Source organism: Astyanax mexicanus, chromosome 17 (genome assembly GCF_023375975.1).
Source record: "Astyanax mexicanus isolate ESR-SI-001 chromosome 17, AstMex3_surface, whole genome shotgun sequence".
Classification (NCBI taxonomy): Eukaryota; Metazoa; Chordata; class Actinopteri; order Characiformes; family Acestrorhamphidae; genus Astyanax; species Astyanax mexicanus.
Window position 1 is genome coordinate 2,894,057 of NC_064424.1, and position 27,677 is coordinate 2,921,733.

Genomic DNA, 27,677 nt, shown 5'->3' on the forward strand with positions numbered 1-27,677 from the left:
TGTTTCTATTTTTTATAATAATAATAATAATAATAAAAATAATACATGATTAAAACATTTATTTATTTAACAACATGTATTTTCCGTTTCAAAATGTTTAATTTTGTTATTTTTTCAATTTTTTTCAATTGTTTTTTGTTACGGTTAGCTATGTTTTTGTGTTTTATTTTTCATGTTGTCTAATGTTTCCACATTTTCATTTTTAAGTTTTGTATTTCTCACCTGGTCTTATTGCTCTTTGAAATTATTGTTTTTGTTTTAATATTTTTGCTTTTTTATGATTTGCATACATTACATTTTTTCTCTTGGATTTAAATGCAACTTTTATATTATTGTATTAAGATATATATCATTATTATTATTATTGTTTTACAATGGTTTTCTAGCTACTGTATTATATTTTATGTTGGTTTATCATCCCCTCAAATTTCCATGTTTTTTTTTTTTTTTTTGCTTTTTTTCACTGACTTGAATTTAAATATAACCTCTATATTATCTTATAATATATATTATATTATCATTTATATTATATGTATACATCATATGTACAGATTTAATGTGATGTCAAATGTGGTACTGAGACTCTGTATTATTATTATTAGTAGCAGTAGCAGTAGTAGTAGTAGTAGTAGTAGTATTGTTGTTGTCGTTTATTGTTTTATAATTAAAAATATAACTAAAATGATAACATATGCTGCACACACAATAAAAACGCATACAATATTTAAGGTACAGTACAGAAAAAGGATAAACAACAATAAACACATACTCTATATAAGTGATTTATTTAACAGGGAATCGTTCAAAAGGACTTTTATTTTGCGAAATGTACGCTAGTACTGGTCACGTGGTGGAAATACTGTAGCGCTATTGGTTCGTTTTCCTGATTTGTATTTTTTAAAAGTCCTTTCGACAATAAAAATATGAGGCATCTGTATGACAGCAGGCAGTTTAGTGGTAAAGCAGAACTGTATGGCACGTATTATTTATTATTATTATTAATTTAAACAGTTAAAATAGCTTTAAAATAATGGAGTTTTAGTGCAGTGGGTTTGCCATGGTGCGCTCAGACCGCACAGTTAGCCTCGTTAGCTGCGTATTTGGGTAATAATATGCTAGGTTAGCTGTTAGCTCAGCAGCTGTTGGTCTGTAGGTATTGTTATGAGTTAGTGATGGCTGAATCTCAGTTAGTTAAAGATCTGTATTAATAAATAAACAGGTGAATATGAATGCAGGCTCTGGCAGCTCGGGCGGGATCTCTGTTAAACGCAGCTCCTGGTCCTGTAAGAAGAGAGTGAGAGATGGAGTGAGGAGTAATTTTACTCCAGCTAAGAAAAAACTCAGTAATTTACCTGAGAAACACTGCAGCCCTGCAGAAACCAACCCAGAGGAAAAGGTAACTCTAACACTCTACCTGATCACCTTTATATCCTGCATATGATCACTAATAATGTTCATTATTTACATTCATGCATACACACAGTACCAGTCTAAACTTTGGACATATCTTCATATAAGTTATATATATCATTGAAAAGTTACTTTATTTCAGTAATTCAGTTGAAAATGTGAAACTCATATATTATATAGATGTATTAAACAAACAGAGTGATCTATTTTAAGCTTTTATTTCTTTTGTTGTTGATGATTATGGGTTACAGCCAATGAAAACCCAAAAATAAGTGTCTCAGAAAATTTGAATATTATATAAGACCAATTGGTGCTTTTGGCAGTGTGGGCAGTGTGCCAAGTCCTGCTGGAAAATGAAATCCACATAAGGGGTGGGCAATATTATATCGTATACAATATATCGTGACACAGAAATATCATGATATTAAAAATCCATATCGTGATAATAGGGCTGTTCAGTCTTAAAAGTAGTCTATTATTTACTGTGAAGCTTTAGGTGTATTTATTGTATAATTGTTTTAGTTTGCAGTTTATATGCATGCACTAAATATTCTGCAATATTATTTGCTGCATTATATTATTTTATGCTATATTATTAATTTTGACACATTATGATTATACTACTATACTATTATACTATATTCCTGAAATGAATGAATTATTTTAGATTTCCTATATCGCCAAGTATGTCGTTATCGCAAAAATACCCTGAAATATCGTGATATTATTTTAGAGCCATATCGCCCACCCCTAATCCGCATCTCCAAAAACGTTGTCAGTAGCAGAGGGAAGCTGTAAGATATGAAGTGCTGTAAGATTTTGTGGGAAAACAAAACTGCACTGACTTTAGACTTGATAAAAAAACACAGTGGATCAACACCAGCAGATGACAGACATGTCTCTCCAAACCATCACTGATTGGTGGAAACTTCACACTAGACCTTGAGCAGTTTGAACTGTGTGTCTCTCCACTCTTCTTTCAGACTCTGCTCCCTTGATTTACAAATGAAATGTAAAATTTATTTGGCACACTGCCCACTATGTTAAAAGTACCAATTAGTCTTATACTGATTTTTAGTGGTTTTCATTGGCTGTAAGTCATAAAATCATCAACAATAAAAGAAGTAGCCTAAACACTTAAAATAGATCACTCTGTGTGTAATACATCTATATAACATATGGGTTTCACATTTTGAACTGAATTAATTAAATAAAGTAACTTTTCAATGATACATATATTTTTTGAGATGTACTAGTATATAACTGGTATATATATATATATATATATATATATATATATATATATATATATGTGTGTACTAGTATTAATCTCTGATTTGTGTTCGCCAGTGCTGCAGTGATGACGAGGACCTGTTTGATGGTTATGACAGCATCATCGGGGACAGCTCCTTCCTGGCCAAGCTGGAAGATGTGGAACAGAAAGCAGAAGAAGATCAGAACGTTTGTTTCGACCCACATCCTGTTAAAAACTCTGATAAACAGTGCTGTGGGGATGAGCTCACCGACTCCATCTTCACCGAGGACTTTCCTGATGCGTCACTGAGGGACTTCCCGAGCTCTCAGCTGGAGTTTCAGCAGGACGTTTTAAACCCAGAGCGGCAGGACAGCAGCCTCAGGATGGGTCTCAGCACGGAGAGCACCTCCACTCCGGACGTAAAACACTGTAAACCGGTTTCAGCTCCTGCTGAGAGCGTTAATAATAAGAAACCAGGACCCAGAGCTCGACGCAGCATGACCGACCAGCTGAAGAGAGCCATGCTGGAAAACGCAGCCGCGTCCAGCAGGATCTCCAAGACCGCTCTGCAGAAAGAAGCTGTGATGAGCGAGGAGATCAGTGTCGCCATGCAGACCATTGAATCCGCGTGTAAAGACGGGGACCTCGGCCCTTTCTTTGGGCTTCCTTCCAAAGTGAAGGATTTAATAATGAGATTAAAGGGAATACAGGACTTGTATGGTGATTATTTTTTTATATAATACACTGTATACCTAAAGCTTCTTGCTAGAGGTGGAACAAAAAATATCTATACTGTAGTTCTGGTCACAAATTCGATATTGATAATTATCTCAATAGAAAATATTTAAATAGCGATGAAATCATGAGCTGCAACTAGGGGTGGACAATATTATATTGTATACAATATATCGTGACACAGAAATATCATGATATTAAAAATCCAAGGGCTGTTCTGTCTTAAAAGTAGTCTATTATTTACTGTGAAGCTTTAGGTGTATTTATTGTATAATTGTTTTAGTTTGCAGTTTATATGCATGCACTAAATATTCTGCAATATTTTTTGCTGCATTATATTATTTTATGCTATATTGTTTATTTTGCCACATTATGATTATACTGTTATACTATTATACTATATTCCTGAAATTAATGAATTATTTTAGTTTTCCTTTATCACCAAGTATATCGTTATCGCACAAAAAATACCCTGAAATATCGTGATATTATTTTAGAGCCATATTGCCCACCCCTAGCTGCAACTCCTAAAAATAAAAGGAGGTAGTTTGGGAGGGGCACTGGGTGATGTATGGGTTTAGAGACAGGGCAGATGGGAGAGCTAATTGGCTGAGCTGATTGACGGAAATATCATTGTCGCCTATAGCACAGTTGAAAGTTAAAAGTGTTAAAGGTGTTTTTTAAAGGTTAGAAAAATGTTATATATCATTTTAAGCTGTACTGGTATGTGTTATTACTGTAAAGAAACACATTTCACCAATAATGAAAAAAATATATAGTTTAGGGATTTTTGTCAATTTTCTGCCTGATATTACACACGCCTGTATATTGAGGATTTCTATTTAAACATTACATAATACGTTTCATGTTTGTTAAGAAATGTATTTTATTAGAAATTATTTGTATTTTTTTTAAAGCGTAGCCTCTTTAAAAACTCGATTTGTTGCTCGTCACACTATAGCAATGATATCATGATACTGTGATTCTGTGATAATCGTTATATCACAATACAATTCTTTACGATACTTCAAAGCATCTGTGATACGGAAGAGGATATAATACTCCTATGTGTCTGTGAAATTATAGATATTTGATGCCATTTCAGTATGATCAAAGCAGTAAGATATAGGCTATCGCAATATCGATATATTGTTCCACCCTTAGAAGAGATGCAATATAGGGCACTTTATAACACACACTTTTCTACTGAAAAATCAACCATATAAGGGCACCTATTAATAGGGGTGGGATTCACAGGGTATCTCACGATGCGATATGACGATACTGATACGATTCTGTGATACTCGATATATCACATGATAATTCTCGATGATACTTTACAGCATTTCTGTTACTGAGAGTATAAAATACTGCTAAATAATTAAATACCAGGAATTATGGATTTATTGGTGTTTCAGTTTAAATGAAATTAACCACCAATATTCTTTAACACAGATTTATTAACCTTATTCATTAGATGATGGTGCCACCATGTGAACTAATGAAGTAGTAACTCTAAGGGGACAATTTTACTTTAATAACTTTAGGTAGTTTACAGCCCCTATAGCCCTGTCTGGACAGAATTAGTTTCTCAGGGGGTTCTGGGGTAATTTTCTCTTTTATGGGTTTTTTTTATCCTCTGTAATTTTATTCCCGTCCAGAACAATCATGTACGTGTTTTTCTCAGACTTCCTCTGAGAAAATTACAGGCTGAATTATCTACTGTTTTTCTCTGAACTCCGTGCTCCTCCGGTAATTTTAGTCCCGTCCGGACGCACATCTCTGAGTTTCGTCTCCACGCGTTTAATAAAATATCTATTTGTCCACTGCCGCACACCGTAATTACACTTTGGACGTGCGTTTCCATGGAGATCTACGTTAAAAACACAACAGAGAGTGGAAATGGAGGAGCTACTGAACTCGATGTCATGTGACTGAGTTTTATCACTGAGTAAAAGTGTGAAATATTTTTCACAAACGTCCCCCTGAAAAACTAATCCCATCCACATAGGGCTTATGTTTTAAAAAAATATATCCATATCTGACATCACGTATCAATAATGTCACGAAAAACGAAATTGCTACTATATATTTGGCCATATTGATAATTTATCCCATCCCTCCTCTAAAGTGTGTTGCAAATTTCATAAAAAAATTGTGATAAGGAAGATTAACTAAACATTAACATTTAAATATCTTTCTTTATTCCAGATTGGCAGAAGGTATGTCTGGATCTGGACTCAGTAAAACAGAGAAAGAACCTTATCTACTCTTTACCAACCAGCGGTGGAAAGACACTGGTGGCAGAGATTCTTATTTTTAAAGAGCTGCTTTGTAGAAGGAAGGATGCGCTGCTGATCCTGCCATACGTAGCACTGGTACAAGAAAAGGTAACAAAAATATTTGTCACCTTTTATAGTCAATAGTTTACAGTATAAAAGAAGTTCTGACAACAGAAAAGAAGAAAGAAGAAAAAAATGTTAATTTTACTGGATTTTCTCAGTCAGATTTATGAAGTAGAATCACCTGGAATTCAGGCTTTCAGTTAACAGCTGTGCTAAACTCATCAAGAATTAATTACTTGAATGTCTTGTCTCTTAATAAAGTGTTTGAGAGCATCAGTTAAAGTAAAGTAGTGAAGAGGTAGAGTTACAGGTATACAGTGAATAGCAGCTCTATTTGTGTAATGTTGTAATCCAGATTATGAGAAACAAGAAAACAAAATAATGTAAGTAAAAATTAAAGTCAGTTAAAATGGTGAAACTGGCACTCATCAGGATGGCCCCAGGAAAGAAAGAGCAAGAGTTGCCTTTGTTTCATAGGATAAATTTATTAGAAATACCAGCCTCAGAAACCTAAATGCTTCACATAGTATTTTGGTTTATTTAACACATTTTTAAGTTTTTTTTATGTGTTCCTTTATAGTCTAAAAAACATTGCCTGAGAAGGTGTGTCCAAACTTTTGACTGGTGCTGTATGTCTAAAAATTAGTTAAAGGCAGATGTCAAATTCCATTTTTGTCCAACACAAATAAAAGTATTTGTCTTTGTCTTTATTTAAACTAAAAAAAATGTGAACATTCTTAATTTATTATTATTATTATTATTACATATTTTTAAATAGTATTATGATTTTTTTTTCAATAAAATTATTGCTTAATCACTGCAGTTAAATCAGCACCTTCAGGTTTATGAAATGTTTTTTTATACCTCCTATTGAAATTCTTTAATATATATTTTTTATTTTTAGGTGCGAGGATTGGCGAGTTTTGGTATTGAGTTGGACTTCATGGTGGAGGAGTATGCTGGGAGTAAAGGCAGATTCCCTCCAGTGAAAAGAAGAAGCAGTAACTCTCTTTACATCACCACCATCGAGAAAGGCCACAGCCTGGTCAACTCCCTGATTGAGGCAAACCGACTAGACAACATCGGGCTTGTTGTTGTGGATGAGGTTAGTTCCAGTACAGCTCCTTTAAAAGTTTTTATTTTCGTGTTGACATTATACCACTAAATCTGGAGGATTTCTATTCAAGCATTACATAAAAACCTTTCATAAAAAATGAAATCATAATTGTAATTATAATAGGAAATAGTAAATCTGCTAATGTCAAAATATAATGAATAAAATAATGAAATTGGCTTTTTCCTGAACTTCATTTTAAAATCAGTATTTCCCTGAATACAAAAACAGTTCATGTCCTCCAAACCTTTAGTTTCGTTATGTTTGTCTAGTTTTTACTTTATTTTCAAACCTGCAGAATTTGGGTTTGATTCCTGATTGATTGTTACTGATCTGTAATTATTGAGTGGAGTAGAGAAAAAAACAGTAGCATGGTTTTGTATCACCTACACCTGGAGCCTGTATACAGAACAAGGCATTTTAAGGGGTTAAAGCAGCTGGCAAGCTAAATCTGATTATTCTTTCTAATTAGGTTAATTTGGCTCCTCTGGTTCCCCCTCTGTAAATATAATTTTTTTTCTTTTAAATATCTTCCAAAACTCTTAATAAATCTTCTGTATTTTACCACTATCACTCTCCTCTGGATGTAGAGTGGGTGGAGCTAAAAGCTCCGCCCTCTCTCTTTGAGTCTGAGCAGAGAATGTAAAAAAAGATAGACGTCGTGTCTCCGTTCCCATTCATTCAATGAAAATGAAGCCAAAATCTTCCTCCATGTTGGCGATCCTGCCACCTGATTCTGCGCAGTAGAGACCAGAGGAGGGAGAAAGACTGTGGAGAGACAGCCTACTCATTTAAATAACCCCGCCCCTGAGGGCTGCCTCGAGGTCACAGGCTGCAGAGCGCGGCGGAGCGGAGCTGACGGTCTGTTATTGGTCCCGCCCATAACCAGCCCTTTTACAATAACCACACCTTTTTTGAATAGAGCTGAATAACGTTTTAAAAAACGAATTCTGTGGGGATATAAAAATGTAACAATATAAGCAGAGGGTACACTAGCTGCTGCATTTAAATAATGGAGGTAGATTTACAGTATATTAGAAAAAAACGTGATTGAAAGTTGTTCTGTTTTGCTATGGGGATCGGTGGGGGTACACGGCTTTCTGCAACCGAACAGCAGGGGGCGCCCGACCTGTGGTGGCTTCACTTTTGAGAGACGATGCTCTGTCCAGCTATACACAGTCTATGAATCTGAGGAACAAGGAACTGGGCAGCTGGTGACCAGTCGCTTAGCAACCATCCTAGTGAGCTAACAAACAAGCTACTTAAATACACGCCAAGTTTTACTTTTCTGTCTCAAGGCTGTGTGTGTGTGTGTTGCCATGGTGATGTCAATGTTCACAAGCGTTCATTCACCAGTGAATACTAGTCTGTCAGTGAGATTGGCTAGAGAACTACACTACATTTTAAATCTATTAAAACTGTGTAACAGTTAAACGTACAGAAAAAAAAGATAAAAATTTAAACACATTAATGCAGATAATATAACATTTATTATAATTTTTCACGCAAAATACTGATATATTGTCCCACCCCTAGTCCAAGCGTTTTCTGATTTGTTAAGATAATAATGTGGGAATAGATTACCGATTATAATACATACTTCTGAGTAATTAATTTGTCATTTCGTTTCCTTAAACACATTAATCTCAGCTCCACATGCTCGGCGACGGCAGCAGAGGAGCAATTCTCGAAATGACTCTGGCGAAAGTGTTGTACATCAACAGTAAGTAAACCTTTAAAATGGAGAGAGATCTTACTGGAACATCAGTTTACAGTGATTTATTGTATTAAAAATAGAATTTTTCATGCATTTCTTGATGTTAATGTTTTTACAGAGAGCACACAGATCATTGGAATGAGTGCAACTTTGGGCAACATTGGAGATCTTCAGAGCTTCCTGAGAGCTGAAAACTACACCAATGATTTCAGACCAGTAAATATCACTGTTTACTGTTGATATCACAACTGCAGGCATGGCCAAAAGTGTTGGCATGCGTGAAATTGTTCTAGAAAATAATTGCAATTACACGTTATGTTATAGACATTTTTTTTTCTTTTTTTGTATTGAAACAACACAAAAAAGACCAGAAAATAGACTAATTTGAAATAATTTCACACAAAAAATGCGCTGGACAAAATGATTTGCACCCTTAACTTAATATTTGGTTGTAAACTGAAATCAATCACTTCCTATAACCATTAGCAAGTTTTTTACACCACTTAACTGAAATTTTAGGCCACTATTCTTCTGAAAACTGCTTTACTGCAAAATTTATGGGATCCAGATTCAGTGCTGTCCACTTCAGAACTCTCCAGCACTTTGTTTCCTTTTATCTCTGGGTGCTTTTTTTTGAAGCACATTTGGGGTCATTGTCATGCTGGGAGACCCATGACCTAGGACACAAACCCAGCTGGGGCCCAAACTGGGCTCTATATTGTGGGCTCTATAAGTACCCACAGTATGCAGAGAACAGTATTTACAACATAGAGCAGAATAAATTAAATTAAAATAGAAAAATATTCACTAGGCGTTTAGTGTCAATGCAGCTCTGAAGAAAAAAAAATCACTTAGTTAATAATGATGAGTTTCTTTGATTTTACCAAATTGAAAACCTCTGGAATATAATCAAGAGGAAGATGGATGATCACAAACCATCAAACCACCAAACTGAACTGCTTGATTTTTTTGTACCAGGAGTAAAGCAGCATAAAGTTATCCAAAAGCAGTGTGTAAGACTGGTGGAGGAGAACATGATGCCAAGATGCATGAAAAAAACTGTGATTAAAAACCACCAGGGTTATTCCACCAAATATTGATTTCTGAACTCTTAAAACTTTATGAATATGAACTTGTTTTTGTTGCATTATTTGAGGCATTATTTGTATTTATATAGTTTATAGAATGAAACAACAGTGTTCATTTTACTTAAATATATACCCATAAATAGCAAAATCTGAAAAACAGGTATCAATGTGCAGCATGTGAGACGGCGTTTCAGGAACAGATTCTGTGTTCACATTACACACAGATACAGATCACTTACATTTACAGTGAATGTGAACCGTCAAGATGGGCAAATCCAATCTGAGCAAAAAATTGGATTTTAGCAACGTGGCTTTTAATGTGAACGTAGCCTTCGAGTCTGAGCAACCGGCAACTGGGAAGCTGGTGACCAGTCGCTTAGCAACCATCGTAGTGAGCTAACGAACATGTTATTTAAATATACGCCAAGTTATACTTTTCCGTATCGGGGCGCTGTGTGTTGCCATGGTGACGAAAACTTTGACAAGCTTTCACAAACATTCACAAGCTGATTCAGAAACCGAAGTGGTCTACTAATTTTTTTTTTTTCCCAGAGCTGCTATAATACAAATATTTTTTTCACAAAATCAGAGTTTTGTTTTAAATTCTGTCAAATACACACAAAAGAAATAAATGTGAAATTGCACTCATTTTCTGAGACTTTTTTAAAATTCACCAATATTTTTGGCCATAACTGTACATGAAATAATTTAAATAAATATACTAAGTAATAGTCCAGTGCTCAGGCTTTGTACTGTTGTTTCTCAGGTGGAGCTGAAAGAGTACGTAAAGCTGAGGGACAGTATTTATGAAGTCAAACCAAAGGAGGAGGAGTGCTTCAGATTCTCACGTCTCCTGGCTTTTAAGGTACAAGAATCAATCATAAATATTCGGACTTGCACATAGTTAAGGCATAATTTAATGTCAAATACTGGACACATTAAAAAGACCAGCCTAAAATAAATCAGATTTGGTCAGAAATTCAGTTTTTTATACGTAGCTTCAGACTGAAATACTGAAGGCATTAATTAATATTAGTATTAATGCATGTCTCTTTTTTGCAGTACTCCAGTGGGATGCAGAAGATGGACCCGGATCACATTATTGCTCTGGTAACTGAAGTAATACCAAAGCAGTCCTGTTTGATCTTCTGTGCCACAAAGAAGAACTGTGAAAATGTTGCAGGCATGATCTGCAAGTATTTGCACACGTATGTACTCTCTCTATTAAACAAGCTAAAAATTTTACACAAAAAAAAACTTGTGATTCAATTGCATATTTCACTTTTTTTTTTTTTTTAACTACAGATGTGGCAGGGGTCCTTTACATTGTGTCTAAATTTTATGATAGATGTACTAGAAAAAAGCTCCAAATTCTTATAATGTGATAATCGATAATCTGATTAATCACAAAATAAGGTGTTTAATAATGGATATTTACACACAATACAGCACAAACACATTTTTTACTTAACAATAAACAGAATAAAGAATAAAATAACATTGATTTTACCTTAAATGAGCTGCTGCGTGAACAAGCAGGTCAGTTTACTCTGCTGAGACGCACAAAAGCGCTGTGCTGTTAAGATGCGAATGCACCAAAGCTCACCTGCCTCTTAAAGAGGAGTGACAACTGGCACACTGATTGGTTTATTTCATGTTGCGCCCAAAATTAACCACACCTATGATTAATTAAGAGAATTAGTACATGCATTTTGCACTTTTCGAGCTGAGCAATGCGTATATTTTGCGCCCTTGCAATACTGAACACACACCAACACGCCCTAAATCCAGCAGGTGATGTCTCGCCTATACATTGCTAAAAGAGTGCCTTAAAATAAGTAATTTTGTTATTTATGTTATGGTATTGTTTGTATTGTGGTGTGTGCGTTATACAGGAATTTCAGTTTAGTTCTCCAGTAGTTTTAGCATTAGCTGCTAACTGCACAAAGCGCTAGCTCTGAGTCTGTTCAGAGGTGATTTTCGGCCTGTACCCTGCTGCTAACCCCGGATAGCACTGCTGGAGCAGCGTTAGCATAATCGATAATCTGATTAATCACAACATAAGGTGTTTAATAATGGACATTTAAGGGCGATTTCCCAACTGAAAGTTCAGACCAGAGTTTGTTACATGTTTGTTACATTGTGTTTTTGTACATTTTGTCCGTTTAGTTTCGGTTTCACACTGTGTCCCTATGAAACCTGATACTTTGATTTGGACCAACAAAAAAAAAAATTGTAATAAATCATGAGTTGAATAATTTGTGGTTATCATTAGGGGTGTAAAAAAAAAATCTCAATATCCACAGTATAGATTCCTTTACATGTAAAGATTGGTGAGCCGATTGGCTAATTTGCATATGGAACCTGATCGGATGAAAAGTAAACTTTTGTATTCAGATTTTATAAATTTGATAGAATTTTTACATGACCGTATTTATCAAAAAAAAAGTATTTAAACAATAAAATCGCAATATATCTGCTTGCTTACAGTTTTGCAGTGTATATATTGGATATATTGAATCGTTACTGTATTATACACAGCCCTGGTCATCATGTAAATGACCACAGCTTTTTTTAACCAGTCAGATTTTGCCATTGCAACTGTCTACTGTGTGTTTTGGAATTTATGTTTTATTTGTGTTTAAAATGCATAAAGTTATAAAGTGTTATAAACTCCACAGAGACTTTCTGATGCACAGAGAGGGAGAGAAGGCCACGCTGCTGGCTGAGCTGAGGAACAGTGGGAACGGGTCTCTGTGTCCGGTTCTGCAGAGGACCGTTCCTTTCGGCCTGGCCTACCACCACAGCGGCCTGACCAGTGACGAGAGGAAGCTGGTGGAGGAGGCGTATTCCTCAGGAGTGCTCTGTCTCCTCGCCTGTACCTCTACTCTCGCTGCAGGCATCAATCTACCCGCCCGCAGGTCAGTCCTGCATCCAGTAGGCCTGTCACGATAACAACATTTTCAGGACGATATACTGTCCCAGAAATTATTGCGATAAACAGTAATGTTGTCATTTTAAAGGGGAATCATGGAAAATGCTATTTTCCTGCTTCTGGGCTCCCAACGGAGCTTTAAGACAATGTGCCACAGTAATAATATGCTAACATAATAATACTATTAAACTATTTTACAGTGAAACTTGTTATTATTAAGAACAGACACTGGGCTTCCAATATACACATTTTTTAATGTCCAAAATAGTTGCTAGTTACTAGTGTTGCATAAAATGCGCCTTAAAATCCGGTGTGCCTTATGTCTAAACATAGACCAGAAAATACACGTTCATTGATAGTGCACCTCATAATCCAGTGCGCCTTATAGTGCGAAAAATATGGTACTTACTATCTACATGTTGCATCGTCTTGCCTTTCACATGTAATTATAAACATCAAACTAAATCAAATGTATTTGTATAGCGCTTTTTACAACTGGTGTTGGCACAAAGCAGCTTTACAGAAACGTGATCACAGGACAAAGAATCAGGCAAAACATTAAAAATACAGAATACAGAACCCCCAGTGAAAAACTCCCTCAGAGCTGCAGGAGGAGGAAGAAACCTTGGGAGGACCAAGACTCACATTTAAGGGGGGACCATCCTACCACTGGTCAAACAGCTTTTAAATTAATTTTAAAAAGTCTTTATACATCCACATAGGTTTTATATATTCAGGAGTATAATAGCGCCACTAATGGCTAGGATGTGATCAGTAGTGGAGAGTAAGATGGACGATGAGCAGCTGATCTGTGGTGGGTGATGGATGGAGAAGAGCTGACTTCAGAAACTCCATCAGTCTGGCCGGACAGGAGACATGAGAGCCTGAGGGTCCAACATCCATCGGTATCGGGGGTCAGACAGGTGGGCGGTCAGTAACTCGGAGGAAGGCAGAGAGATGGAATTAGTTTTAACTGAATTTATGTAAAACAGGGAATATAAAATATTATCAGAGTGTGATTATTATCTAATGACTCCGGCAGAACTGAATAAAACAGCCTAACTAAAGGCAGAGAGCCAGAAGGTAACATAGACACGGAAGCTCCCTGAAACACCGGCATCCACCCACTCCACCGTCCACAAACCTGAGTGAGCATGTGCAGTGGGAGAACAACAGCACCAGCATCTCAGTTTACCCACAATTCCCTCTGTCCATGAACCCCTGGATCTGCAGCCTTATCTAAAGGGAGAAACATTAATTACCAAAAGCTAAACTAAACAAGTAAGTTTTCAGTCTAGACTTAAAGATTGAGACTGTGTCTGAGTCCCGAACATATTCGGGGAGATTATTCCAGAGTTGAGGCGCTTTATAAGAGAAAGCTCTTCCTCCTGCAGAGCTCCTCTGAATTTTAGGAACTACTAAGAAACCAGCACCCTGAGATCTAAGTAATCGCGGTGGTTCATAACAGGAGATGAGGTCTTGTAAATACTCAGGAGCGAGCCCGTGTAGGGCTTTATACGTTAACAGGAGAATTTTATAGTCTATGCGGAATTTGACTGGAAGCCAATGCAGTGCTGATAGTACTGGACTAATATGGTCAAATGTTCTAGTTTTAGTAAGGACCCTAGCTGCAGCATTTTGAACTAGCTGAAGTTTATTTAAGTTACTGCAGGAACATCCAGACAGTAGCGCATTACAATAATCTAGCCTTGAGGTAATAAAGGCATGTACTAATTTTTCTGCGTCATGCAGTGATAGGGCATTTCTTAGCTTGGCAATATTACGTAGGTGTAGAAAAGCTGTTCTGGTAACATTAGATATGTGTTTATCGAATACTATATCTGAATCTATGATGACTCCAGATAAACAGGCCGATAGAGATTCCTCCACGTAACCTGTTTGACAATGGACCGTCTCATTAATTGAAATACATCAGTTTTAAAACGTGTGTTGATGCATTGTAAATATTTCTGCTTGCTCACACTTTGTTTTGTGTGTTTTTGATAATCAGGGTGATTCTCCGCTCGCCGTACGTCGGCATCGACTTCTTGAAGAGGAGTCAGTATAAGCAGATGGTGGGACGAGCAGGACGTGCTGGTATTGATTCAGTGGGTGAGAGTATCCTCATTCTACAGGACAGAGATAAAGACATGGTGAATATCAGCATATATCTCCTTCAGTCATCACACACACATCAGAAATCTATTAACAATATATAGGGACAGTTTCCCAGACTGGGATTTGAGCTGGTTTTTAACTACACAGATATTTTTCTAATTGAAATTTTCTATTGAGAGAAATATATCGTCTTAAGGGTATGTTCACACAGTATTACGAATATATCACTGTTATACACCAGGTATATTAGAGTATATGTACTAAGCATTGATGTTAAATATATGTGATATATATTTACTGTACATTAAAGTACAAATATGCTTTTTGTTCCTGTCTTTTGTAAGTAGCACACTTTTAGTATACATTCGTTGGGTATAAAAATACATTTGAATATAATGTACTACAATTTTACAAATTACAAATTTACTTAAAATGTTTTAATTAGTAGTAGTAATTTAATTTACTTAAAAAAAAGTTACATGATACATTGCAATTTAAGTGAACTACTGTAGCAGATATTTTTAACACACTTTGCTAAAATAAATGTACAAAAGTATATTTGGAAATAAGTATTTTAGAAGTATATTGAATTACATTAAACTAAACGTGTACTTCATAGTAGTCTATTGTTTTTAAATACACTTTAAATACATTGTACTTTTTAAAAAGTATGATCGAAGTTCACTTTTTAAACATTTGATTGAGATCATAATATTAATGTACTTTTAATATATTTTAAGTAAGTACATACAAGACTGTTAATATATTTACAGCATACTTGGACATTTCTCAATATATTAAATATATAAAGTACAATTTAGTATATATATTTTTTTCACCAGGGGTGTAAATGTAGCATTAGACTCTACTAAACCCCAGACTGAGAAAACACAAATGTCCCATATGTGCTCTTCATTAAAACACACTTGATTAAATGTGTTTTTCACAGAAATATTGTTAATAATGTTGTGTTTGTTAATAGGTAAGGAAACTTGTTTCCGCACCGATGGAAAAGTGTTACAGTAATCTGCTGCATGATGGATCTAAAGGTCTTTTGAGCCTCACACTCTCCCTTATTGGCCTTAATGTAAGTGATGTTTGATCTACTATAACAATTACTGTATCATCTAACCATCTAATTTAGGGTATCTGCATATCAGCAAATCCTTAACAAGTCTTTATTTTGCCTTGATATTTTATCGTACCACAATAAATTTTCTTATCATATCAACAATATGCTTTAAAAAGAATATCAAGGATAACTTCAGTGCTTAGAGAACACTGACCCATTTGCACATTGTATTAGAGAGTGTAAAAATCATGTGTAATTGGTCCTATACATAACAAAGAGTTTTTGAATAGCAAAAGAGGAGAATCTGGCATTAATATATTGTAAATATAAAATTATTCAGTGTTGTGTTTTGTATTCAGAAACGGTTGTGCTTGGATAAAAAGTCACTTTAGATTTTATGTACCATATAAAATGGCGTGGTTAACTATTATGGGTTTTTCTGAAATGAAATATAAAAAAATAATTATATTTTGGCGAATTGCTATTTTAACGGTGCAGCTACCTGGACTTGACCAACACTTCTCAGCAGAGGAAACTGAGCTGCTCATTCACGCTGTAGCAATGAGCTTCAAGATGCACCATGCACTTTTTTTTTTTTTTTTTTTTTTTTTTACTGTTTTTAGCAAAAGAAAAATTCACACTGTTCTCATTTCCCATTATATATCTACTAGAGACATCTGTCCAGTATCATTTATTTTACTTTCATCCTGGATATATGGAGTGTATTATTATTATTAGTATCTTGACCAATAATTCTGGATCATTGACTTCTGTTACAAATCTGATATAATTCTTGTATTTTTTTTAAATCTCAGTTAGGGGGTGTGCCATATCATATGGTGTGCAATAATACAATTTAATTTTCATTTTGTTGCAGTAGTGTATTCTTAAAATATATATTTTTTTTAATTCAATTTTTTGTCATATTGCCAAGAGTATCGTTATCACAAAAATACCATGACATATCATGATATTATTTTAGGGCCACATTGCCCACCCCTACTTATACCTGCAGATACCCTCTAATGACTTGTTTTTTAATATTAATCGAATTATTGGTTAATAATGTGTATGGTTTTGGTTTTAGGTAACCCAGTCTGAGGAGCAGGTGGTGGATTTTATGTCCAGGACTTTACTGAGTGTCCAGGAGACTCAGACATGTCAGCAGAAAAGCCTGAAGGAGCTCACGGTGGAGTCCATCGAGATCCTGAAGCAGAAGGGTCTTATTGAAGCTTCTTCAGGTGCAGCTGGTGGAGCAAGTCTACAAGTCACCAGGATCGGAAGGGCAACGTATAAAGGTGACACTTTATTTTAGTATTTTATCTTTTTCTTATTTTAGTTTTTTATTTATTTAATTTATTTATATTTATTTATTATTTCTTTTTTTATTTATTTTAATGTTTTATATTTTCATTCTTGTTCTTAATTCTATTATTTGTTTAATCATTTCTTATCATGCTTAACATTTTACTTTACTTTTAATATTATCTTTTTGCTTATTTTAATAGTTTATAATTTTTTTACTTTTTATGTGTCAAAAATTGGTATTTTCTGTTTTACACATATTTTATTTATATATATTAAAATTTTATTTAAAATTAGTACTTCTTTTATTTTGATTTTTTTTTACTATTTCTTATTATTTCTAATTCATTATTAAATGTTTTCAATCACTTTGATGTTATAAATCCTCGGCAACTTAGTAAATGAGGGTCACCCTCAATGTTTTTCCAGAGTGAAAATAAAGATTGATTGATTGATTGAAATTAGTGCTGTAATACCTGTATTAATATTAAAATGAAAATTAAATGTGCTGCACAATATTGGAAAAAGCTGATATATAGATATTGTTGTTGCGATATTAAAAAATACTGGATTTTTATTTACTAGATTTCTATATATAATGTGCAGCCTACTGTGCTACTCATAAACTGTGCATCTAAATCTGCAAATGTACATAATATTTCTAACACTGAAAAATCATATAAATTGATTATATAAATCCATTTTCTTACATGTAAGAATTGAATGAAGTTAAAGGTCACCTTCCGTCGTTTTTTCTTTCATTTTAAAATGTCTAGTTGTGGTCTCTAGTATGAATGAATGACATGTGAGCCGTTTTTGTAAAAAAAAAGGGCTCAGGTGTCTCTGTATAGCTCTTTTTTAATGGACTGTTTTAGGGGTGTGTCCAAAATGACCGGATTCCAGCTTTGCTCATGAATATTCATACATGCAAACAGCATGCAAATATCTCTCCTCTGATTGGCTAGGAGCACTGCGACGCCCCTCCACCGCTCTGCCGCTCACTGCCTCCCACCTCCTAACTGATGAGCGGTGATGTTGCGTCGCTTCAGCTCCGCCTCTGGGAGTTTCTCGAGCCAAGGTGGGCTGGTCTGTGAGTTTCTGCCTACGTAGGCAGAAAGATAATTCAAAATTCACCCGTTTTTCGGAGGGGGGGAGGGGGGATTTCTTTGCTTAGCTCCTGCAGACAATGGGGGCTGCAAAACAGTTTAATGTGCAGGTGTACACATTCAACTCGGAGAGACCTACTGTATTCCACAAAAAACAAGAAAAATCGGATTTTCGCGGAAGGTGACCTTTAAACACTATCAGCGATCTACTGATATTGTAAAGATTAATTGAGCAATTTAAAAGATATATTTTGTTGCATCGCATTGTCATGCATTGCAATAAATATTTCATTATTACAGACAAATTGTTGAGCATGTACTTTTTAGTCAGTAATTTACAGTACCAGACCCACATTTGTGTTAATATTTGTTTTTTATTTGTATTATTTACTGCACTGTAGATTAATATTAAAGACTTAAACTATGAAGAAACACAGATGTAATCAGACAAAAATAGTGTTGTTGTTTTTTTTTTTTTTTTTTTTCCCCCAAACACCTGCCATAAAAACTCTCAAACAGTTGGAAAAACATTTCCGGTTCTACCTCATGAAGCCTAGAGTGGGCAACATTAATATTAATCTAAAATGTAGAAAATAATAAAAAATAAATATTTGTATTAAATAACTATGACAGCAGACTCAGAAGGGCAACCTATGAGGGTGAGACTTTATTTTATAATGCAAATTAATAGTGCATTGTCTGTATTAATATAAAAAATATAGAATACAAAAATTATATTGTCTGCACAGTATTGGAAAAAGCTGACTTTATATATATATATATATATATATATCAGATTTCCTAGAAGTAAATGATCCAAAATGTTATTAAATGATATTAATAATTTTTGGAATTAAATAAATTATATTTGCTAATATTTATATTTTTTAATCTACCACTGTTGGATATAAGCCTAATTTGATTTATGTGACTATTGCAAATATAATTTAGAATGATATACTGTACAATTGTGAAATTATTATTTTTTAAATTTCTATTAAGCTACTTCATCTAAACCATCTAAAAATCTATATATTGTCTATACAATATGTATACAAAATCTATACAAAATGTATATATTTTGTATTTAATTTATTAAGTAACGGTAAAGCAGGCCTAGGAAGCAGTTCTTTGTACAGCTCTTGTGAGTCAATATTATATAAATATATAATATATTTGTATATTTTGCTCTTTTTCTCCGCTCCTCAGGCTCAGTGGACCTCAGCTACTGTGATGTTCTCTACAGAGATTTGTCTAAAGGTCTGGAAGGTCTGCTGCTCAACAGTTTCCTTCATTTGGTTTACCTGGTCACACCTTACGACCTGGTTTCTCAGTGCAAACCAGACTGGATGATCTATTACACACAGGTGAGAGACCTCCACTCTCTGACTTACATAAGAAACCCTTTTAGATGGTGCTCTTTCCCCTCATCACTCCTAGGGTGATGATGATCTGCACAAGTCATCTGTGAGCTGATGTATCCGAGTCGAGTTGGAGCATCACTGGTGCTAGGGGGAGTCCTAATGAGTGGGTTGGGTAATTGGCCTTGTATATTGGGAAGAAAATGGAAATAAAAAATTATCAGTTTTGAACATCTCTGCTGGATTTTCTCAGTCAGTTTTATGAGGTAGAGTCTCCTGGAATTCAGGCTTTCAGTTAACAGCTGTGCTGAACTCATCAAGAGTTAATAACTTGAATTTCGTGTCTCTTAATAAAGTGTTTGAGAGCATCAGTTAAAGTAAAGTAGTGAAGAGGTAGAGTTACAGGTATACAGTGAATAGTGAATAGCAACCACTACTCGACTAAGAACAGAATAAAATTACTTGAAGAAATGAATGTCAGTCAGTCCAAAAAATTCAAGAACTTTAAAAAGTATCCTCAAGTGCAGTCCCAAGAAGAAAGACCATCAAAAACATTATGATGATAGAACTGGCACTCACCAGGACCACCCTAGTTGACAGCTCTCCAAATAAGAGCACCTAAATGCTTCTTCACAGAGTATTTTGGTTTGTTTAACACTGTTTTTAAGTTACTACATGATTCCTTACGTGTTCCTTCATAGTCTGATAGATCACTTCACAATTTATTTACTATGTAAAACTATATTTAACAAGGTTTTCTTTAATGATTTATTTATTTTTCTTTCAGTTCTCGAAGTTATCTCCTGCAGAACAGAAAATGGCAGCTACTCTAGGGGTTCCTGAGAGCTTCGTGGCTCGGAAAGCAGCTGGTCAGAGCGTGAGGAAGGTTAGACCACATTCCTTTCATGCTTTTGTATTAATGTGGGAAATGTTTTACATGCTTTTCTACACGGGATTAAATTGGATTAGTAGTTTTTTTCTTTCAAGTCAAGAACAAAAGTGAATCTATATCATATGCCGTGTGTAAATCGGATTAACTGTATTACTTATCGGATCTCAATCCGCTTAGGGTTCATGTGAAGTACTTAAATCGTTAAAATCTTTTTTACAGGTTTAATGATCTTTTAAGGGCTCTTTCACACTAGCCAGTTTTTCCAGGGTGTGGTTGCTCCGTGGGTTTGGTACATTCGGTACGTTTGGTGAAGTGTGAAAGCTGGTTTGGAGCCAGGGAACGTTTGCTGCAGGTGTTGAAGCTATCTGCTCCCTGTGCTGCACGTAGGGTCACATGATTCATGGTTTATTTTTTTAGGACTGGAACAAAGGGAACTAATCTCTGTTCCTCAACGCTTGAGCATTTATATCCGCTAAAAATAATAAAAAGCAGCAAAAGGATGAAACTTTTAAGCAATTACACACAGAAAAGTGACGCAAGGAGTTATGCAATCAATCCATGTTGTAGAACTTGTTTTTTTTGTGTGTGAAAACAAACCAATGATAATGAGCTCCTCCTTCAAATTGCAGTTCAGTTTCTTTATTGCATGCTCACTTGTGATTCATATCTTTGTGTGTGTGTGTGTGTGTGTGTGTGTGTGTGTGTATCAGAATGTGGATAACCTGGTGGTGAACAGGTTGTACCTGGCGCTGGTTCTGTATTCTCTGCTGAGGGAGACGGACCTGTGGAGCGTCTCTGACAGGTTTCAGATGACTAGAGGTTTTGTTCAGACTCTCCTCAGCTCTTCCTCAGCCTTCTGCTCCTGTGTGCTGCACTTCACTGAGGTATGATCAGAACACATGGCGAATATTACGAGGGATGTAACAGTGTGTGAAAAATTAGATTAGATTAGATTTAGTTTTATTATCATTGTGCAGTGTACAAGTACAGAGCCAATGAAATGCAGTTAGCATCCAACCAGAAGTGCAATATATAGTGTTATTTACATTAAAGTGCATAGATATAATATATATACATAAGTATAAATATATAAATATACAAATATATAATTAGATCTACAGAAGTATCTTACATAAATGCAATATGGATGTAAAAGGAGCAGCAGTACAGTTTAAGGTATAAGGTGTAGAGCAGTGTAAACAGTGGAATACAGTAGTGTATACAGACAATATATATGATAGAAAATAGCAGTGGGATAAATACCAAACTACTGTATAAATGAGCATATAGTAATATGTTGGCAAATATAAATAAAGTGCAATAATAGTACAGAGGGTGCAAAGATGCAGATAGGGAGTGCAATGTTAAAGTGTATATGCAGAGATCATGAGTGTAGAGTGGAAGTGTGATGTTAATTAAATTATCTGTGCAGCGTTCGCCATAATCCCAGCCTCAGGGAAAAAGCTCTTCCTGAGTCTGTGCTGTGGGAGCGGAGGCTCCTGTAACACCTGCCATATGTGAAAAATATGTGTGTCAAAATTGTGTGTCAGAATTATTTTAGGCCTACTATACTCAGTTTTATTTCATAGTTTTAGTTCATTTTTAGTTTTATTGTCCATGTCTGCAATTATGTTTTAAAAATTGGATGGTCATGAAAATTTGCCTTGAAGGCCTGGAAAAGTCATGAACAAATAATGGAAATTTATTCATTTAAAAAGTGTATGAACCCTGACCTTATAATCTGAAAAATACGCTAATTTAAAAACTCTAAATGTGATGTGATTTTTTGAGTCTCAGTGCAGTTTGTAGACGTTTCAGTATTGATATGTCCCTGCAGGAGCTGGAGGAGTTCTGGGCCTATAAGGCTCTTCTCTCTGAACTGACCCGCCGGCTGACCTACTGCGTCCAGGCCGAGCTCATCCCCCTGATGGAGGTATCTGGAGTCATGGAGGTGTGTGTCAAATCTTATCACCGCTCATTTCATACACACTGTACATAAAGCAGATGACATGTCATGACATGTCTCTCCAGACCATCACTGATTGGTGGAAACTTCACATTAGACCTCGAGCAGTTTGGACTGTGTGTCTCTCCACTCTTCCTCCAGACTCTGATCCCTTGATTTACAAATAAAATGTAAAATTTACTGATGATCAGTGATGGTTTGGAGAGTCATGTCTGTCATCTGCTGGTGTTGATCCACTGTGTTTTATTATCAAGTCTAAAGTCAGTGCAGTTTTGTTTTCCCACAAAATCTTACAGCACTTCATATCTTATAGCTTCCCTCTGCTGAAAACAACTTTTATGGAGATGCAGATTTCATTTTCCAGCAGGACTTGGCACACTGCCCACACTGATATAAGTACCAATTGGTCTTATATAATATTCAGTTTTTTTGAGACTCTGATTTTTGGGTTTTCATTGGCTGTAAGCTTCATAATCATCAACAATAAAAGAAATAAACACTTAAAATAGATCACTCTGTGTTTAATACATCTATATAATATATGAGTTTCGCATTTTGAACTGAATTAATGAAATAAAGTAACTTTTCAATGATATTCTAATTTATTGAGATGCACTAGTCTACATACAGGGGTTGGACAATGAAACTGAAACACCTGTCATCATTTTAGTGGGATTTTAGGTTTCATGGCTAAATTGGAGCAGCCTGGTGTTCAATCTTCATTAATTGCACATTGCACCAGTAAGAGCAGAGTGTGAAGGTTCAATTAGCAGGGTAAGAGCACAGTTCTGCTCTAAATATTACAATGCACACAACATTATGGGAGACATACCAGAGTTCAAAAGAGGACAAATTGTTGGTGCACGTCTTGCTGGAGCATCTGTGACCAAGACAGCAAGTCTTTGTGATGCATCAAGAGCCACAGTATCCAGGGTAATGTCAGCATACTACCAAGAAGGACCAACCACATCCAACAGGATTAACTGTGGATGCTGTAAGAGGAAGCTGTCTGAAAGGGATGTTCGGGTGATAACCCGGATTGTATCCAAAAAACATAAAACCACGGCTGATCAAATCACGGCAGAATTCAATGTTCACCTCAACTCTCCTGTTTCCACCAGAACTGTCCGTCACCACAATCAATTATTGTGCTCTAAAACCAGGTGTTTCACTTTCATTCTGCAACCCCTGTATATGTTTTCTGTTGCTACCCAGCCCTGATGTCAACATACTGAGATTGTTTTCATGACTACAGGACTGATAATACAGTAAAAGTGAAACTGAAACTCATTCTCATTGTTTTTTGTTTTTGTAGCTCCGGGCCAAGCAGCTCTACAGCGCCGGGTACAAGACTCTGGCTCATTTGGCCAACGCTGACCCAAATGTTCTGGTCAAAAAAGTGGAGAACCTCTTTAAGAAGCAGGCCAATCAAATCGTGGCTTCTGCAAAAGTCAGTACAGCTTTAAAACAAATGTTTAGCCCTTTAACATTCTTTCTTTTCAAGTCTTTTTACATCAGTTTCTCATTACGAATGTTTCAGATGCTGCTACAGGAGAAAGCAGAGGCTCTGCAGGAAGAGTTCGACGATCTGCTGATGTTACCCATTGATCTGCCAGCAGAGTAAATCTTCATAATGTAAATTAATATGTATATTTATTTTTAGCTGCTGTGTATATATTTATTTGTGCCAGTATTAATGTAACCAAACAAAATAAAACCAGTACATATTGTAAGTTTTATTCTCCTCAGTTTGATGTTTGCTTTGTATTTTTTTATTTTTAAGATTCAAGCACTGAAAATGACTGAATAACTGAAAATAAATATAAAAAAAATAATGAAATATACTGGAGAGCAGGTTTCAGATGTGACAGAACGGGGAATTTTGGAATGTTTACACAGGAAACAGAAATTAAGTTTATTAAAAGTCAGCCTCTAGAAGACTCCTGTTCCTGTTGTCACTTTTGGAAAATGCTTTTACAGTAATATCCACTAACATAAATATATTTACTAACACAATCTTTAAATAACACCATCTACTAAAAATGTGAGTAGAGCAGGTATTTATTTCAGTATTACTGTTGAGCAAGCTGTTCTTGTGTCGAAATATAAGGACGTATATGCAATATATGCAGTAAATGGTATGGAATTCTAATTTAAATTGCAATAATGCTCCCTGTGCAAATTCCTCAATTCATATATCTACACACTTCATATATTTCCTGTGGTAATTTAATGTGCCTATACACCTGATTTGATTTGATTTGATTTGATTTGGTTTGATTTTCGTATTGTAAAGTCTTACACTTATACATTTCTTCTCATAATCTGTATTAGAACATTACTCACATAGAGCTATTCACTTGGAATCTCATTCCCAGGCCTTAATAAGTCGTGGCCACGCCTTAATTATCTCATTCTAACGCCTTAATCATCTCGTTCGTACACATTAGGACCTCATTCCGCCTTGATTTTCGAGTTCCCACTCGTTTAGATTCTCGCTTCCACGCCTTAATTTTTTTCCTCCCATGCCTTAGAATCTCATTCCCACACCTTGACTGGTACTGTATATTTATATACATTCTGTGTCCATGTCCTTAATTATTTTGTTCCAGTGCCTTAATTATCTTGTTCACACACATTAGGATCTCGTTCCCATGCATAAGGTTCTTGTTCACATGACTTAAAAAGACGTGGCTATGCCTTAGAACCTTATTCCCATGCCTTAATTATCTCATTCCAATGCCATAATCATCTTAATCCTATGCATTAGGATCTCCTTTCCACACCTTAATTATCTTGTTTTAATGCCATAATCATCTCGTTCCTATGCATTAGGATCTCCTTTCCACACCTTAATTATCTTGTTTTAATGCCATAATCATCTCGTTCCCACGCATTAGGTTCTCATTCCCACATCTTTATTATCTCGTTCCCACGCATTAGGTTCTCATATTCATGTCTTTATTATCGCTTTCCCCCGCATTAGGTTCTTATTCCCACACCTTAATTACCTCGTTCCAATGCCATAATCATCTCAATCCTATGCATTAGGATCTCATTCACACGTCATAATTATCTCGTTCCAATGCCATAATCATCTCAACCCTATGCATTAGGATCTTATTCCCACGCCTTAATTATCTTGTTTTAATGCCATAATCATCTCAATCCTATGCATTAGGATCTCATTCCCACGTCATAATTATCTTGTTCCGTTGCCATAATCATCTCAATCCTATGCATTAGGATCTCATTCTCACGCCTTAATTATCTCTTTCCCACGCATTAGGTTCTCATTGCCACGTCTTTATTATCTTGTTCCCATGCATTAGGTTCTCATTCCCACACCTTAATTATCTCATTCCAATTCCATACTGACCTCAATCTAGGAACTCCTTCCCACGCATTACGATCTTATTCCCACTTCTTAATTATCTCGTTCCCACACCTTAATTATCTGATTCCAATGCATCAGGTTCTTGTTCCATGATGTCACCTTAGGAGCGCCGTAAAAACTGAATTTAAGGTGTGTCCAAACTTTTGACTGGTACTGTATATTTGTATACTCTCTCTGTATACCCATGGTATGCATGTGTACTTTTAGTTGTGCATCTAAAAATAAATAAATATAAAATATATTATTTATAAATATAAATAATAAAATATATAAAAATATATATATAAAAATAATAAATACAATCTAAATCTAACTAAAATAAAATCAGAGTCCAATCAGAGCACATCTCTCCTCTCATACTCTCCTGTCTCCTCCAATCACATGTGAGCTGGGCGGTACGCAGTTCCTGAGGCCACGCCCCCTGCTATCCCGCCTTGTTTGTTTAGTCTCAGGTTGAAAAGCCTGTGTTTCAGTGAGCGGGTTTACAGGAAACTCCCGCGGATGAGTCACGTGCGTGTTTATCACAGTTATCACGGTTATCGCGGTGTTTCTCCGGTACACGGGCGGACCAGCGGGAGTATCCCGGTCCACAGCTCGCGCACAGCATGCCTCAGCCCGGCTTCAGGGTTATACCGGCCGCCTCTGCTCCGGTTCTTCTATTTACCGCTGTTCTGATCCACGCCTCGCCGGCCGGAGCGGCTCCTTCTCCGGGTTATGGGACCGGGGCTGAACCGGTTTATATTGATCTGGATTTTTCGCGTGTGGACAGAAAAGTGGACGAGCGGTTTTTATCCGTGTCTATAGATGCGAGTTTCATGACCCAGGAGAAGTTCATGTATCTGCTCGGGTGAGTCTGTGGGAATTTTTCTTCTGCCCTGATACCAGAAAACATTGAATAAACGTGATTTCTTTTGCATTATTAATTTAACTTACATCTTTTAATGTTCATAATGGGAAAACAACCTTTATTTTAAACATTATCTTTATAGACATCATCAGTTAGTATTGAAATATTGAAATTCAAACATTGATCAACATTCATTTTTGATTCACTAAACCCTACACATCAAAAAATATAAATTCTTTATTAATAGCTGAACTTATTTATTTCAGTCCTGCTTTTTTTATTTGTATAAATATTACCTAACTTTTACATTAAAAAACGATGAGGCACACTGCTCAGCCCAATCAGCTCTCCCTTCTGCCCCTCCTAAACCCATACATCACCCAGTGCCACTCCCAAACTGCTTCTCCCATCTTTTAAAATAATTTTTCAAATTTGAGCTAAGCAGGGGGACTTAGTTAAATCCTTTAAATGATTTGAATGTTTGGGATGTTTTTACTAGAAAGGTGCTTCCCACAAATAATAATAATACTAAAAATAATTATAACTACAATACAGCTGTAATAATAGATACAATACAAACAAGATGTACAGTTCCAGTCAAAGTTTTGAAAGCTTATTTAAACTCATTTAATGTTTTTTATTTCTTTCTGTTTTTTTCTACATTGTAAAAAAATAAAATTTAAAAACAGTACATTTGAGGCTGGAAACTCTAATAAAATTTTCTCTTGCTCTTCCTTTCCTGGGGCAGTCCTGATGAGTGCCAGTTTCATCATCATAATATTTTTGATGGTCTTTGTGAAAACTCTCGGGGATACTTTCTTGAAAAGTTCTTGAAAGTTTCCAGTTTGACTGATCTTATTTTTCCATCATTATTCATGTATTGAATGTCAGAATTTATTAAATTGTGTATATATCGATTTAATGTTAATTCATCATTGATTCAACGCTAACAAAACGTTTTATTTGTATGCATTGTCTTAAACTTACATTATATATGGAAATCTTGTTTTCATT

General features: G+C 35.5%; 2 protein-coding genes across 3 annotated transcripts in view; both read left to right on the forward strand.

Annotated features, from left to right (window-relative positions):
* The first annotated feature begins 912 nt into the window (after positions 1 to 912).
* On the forward strand, positions 913 to 24,152 carry helq (helicase, POLQ like). The gene is made up of 18 exons (XM_022666537.2): positions 913 to 1,396; positions 2,761 to 3,385; positions 5,612 to 5,790; positions 6,650 to 6,850; positions 8,510 to 8,582; positions 8,695 to 8,792; positions 10,431 to 10,529; positions 10,727 to 10,872; positions 12,346 to 12,585; positions 14,611 to 14,752; positions 15,700 to 15,804; positions 16,877 to 17,087; positions 19,410 to 19,567; positions 20,349 to 20,447; positions 21,164 to 21,337; positions 22,291 to 22,404; positions 23,735 to 23,869; positions 23,960 to 24,152. Exons 1-18 carry the CDS (start codon positions 1,226 to 1,228, stop codon positions 24,041 to 24,043), a joined length of 3,054 nt encoding a protein of 1,017 aa, XP_022522258.2. The 5' UTR covers positions 913 to 1,225; the 3' UTR covers positions 24,044 to 24,152.
* Positions 24,153 to 26,254: 2,102 nt separating this feature from the next.
* The window catches only part of hpse (heparanase), a 221,766-nt gene continuing 220,343 nt past the window's right edge, over positions 26,255 to 27,677 (forward strand). For both annotated transcript variants that reach the window (XR_007425177.1, XM_022666538.2), the window contains exon 1: positions 26,255 to 26,663. Coding sequence is in view for 1 of the 2 variants with exons in the window: in XM_022666538.2 (XP_022522259.1) it covers positions 26,422 to 26,663 (242 nt within the window). In the remaining variant the exon portion in view is untranslated. The remainder of the gene's footprint in view (positions 26,664 to 27,677) is intronic.

What these genes read in the sequence shown, in the direction of transcription:
- helq (XM_022666537.2), top strand. Translation starts at nt 1,226, where the DNA reads ATGAATGCAGGCTCTGGCAGCTCGGGCGGGATCTCTGTTAAACGCAGC. An exon ending in GGATGATCTATTACACACAG is followed by an intron (nt 19,568 to 20,348) that starts GTGAGAGACCTC and finishes TTTTTCTTTCAG; the next exon opens with TTCTCGAAGTTATCTCCTGC. An exon ending in AGGTATCTGGAGTCATGGAG is followed by an intron (nt 22,405 to 23,734) that starts GTGTGTGTCAAA and finishes TTGTTTTTGTAG; the next exon opens with CTCCGGGCCAAGCAGCTCTA.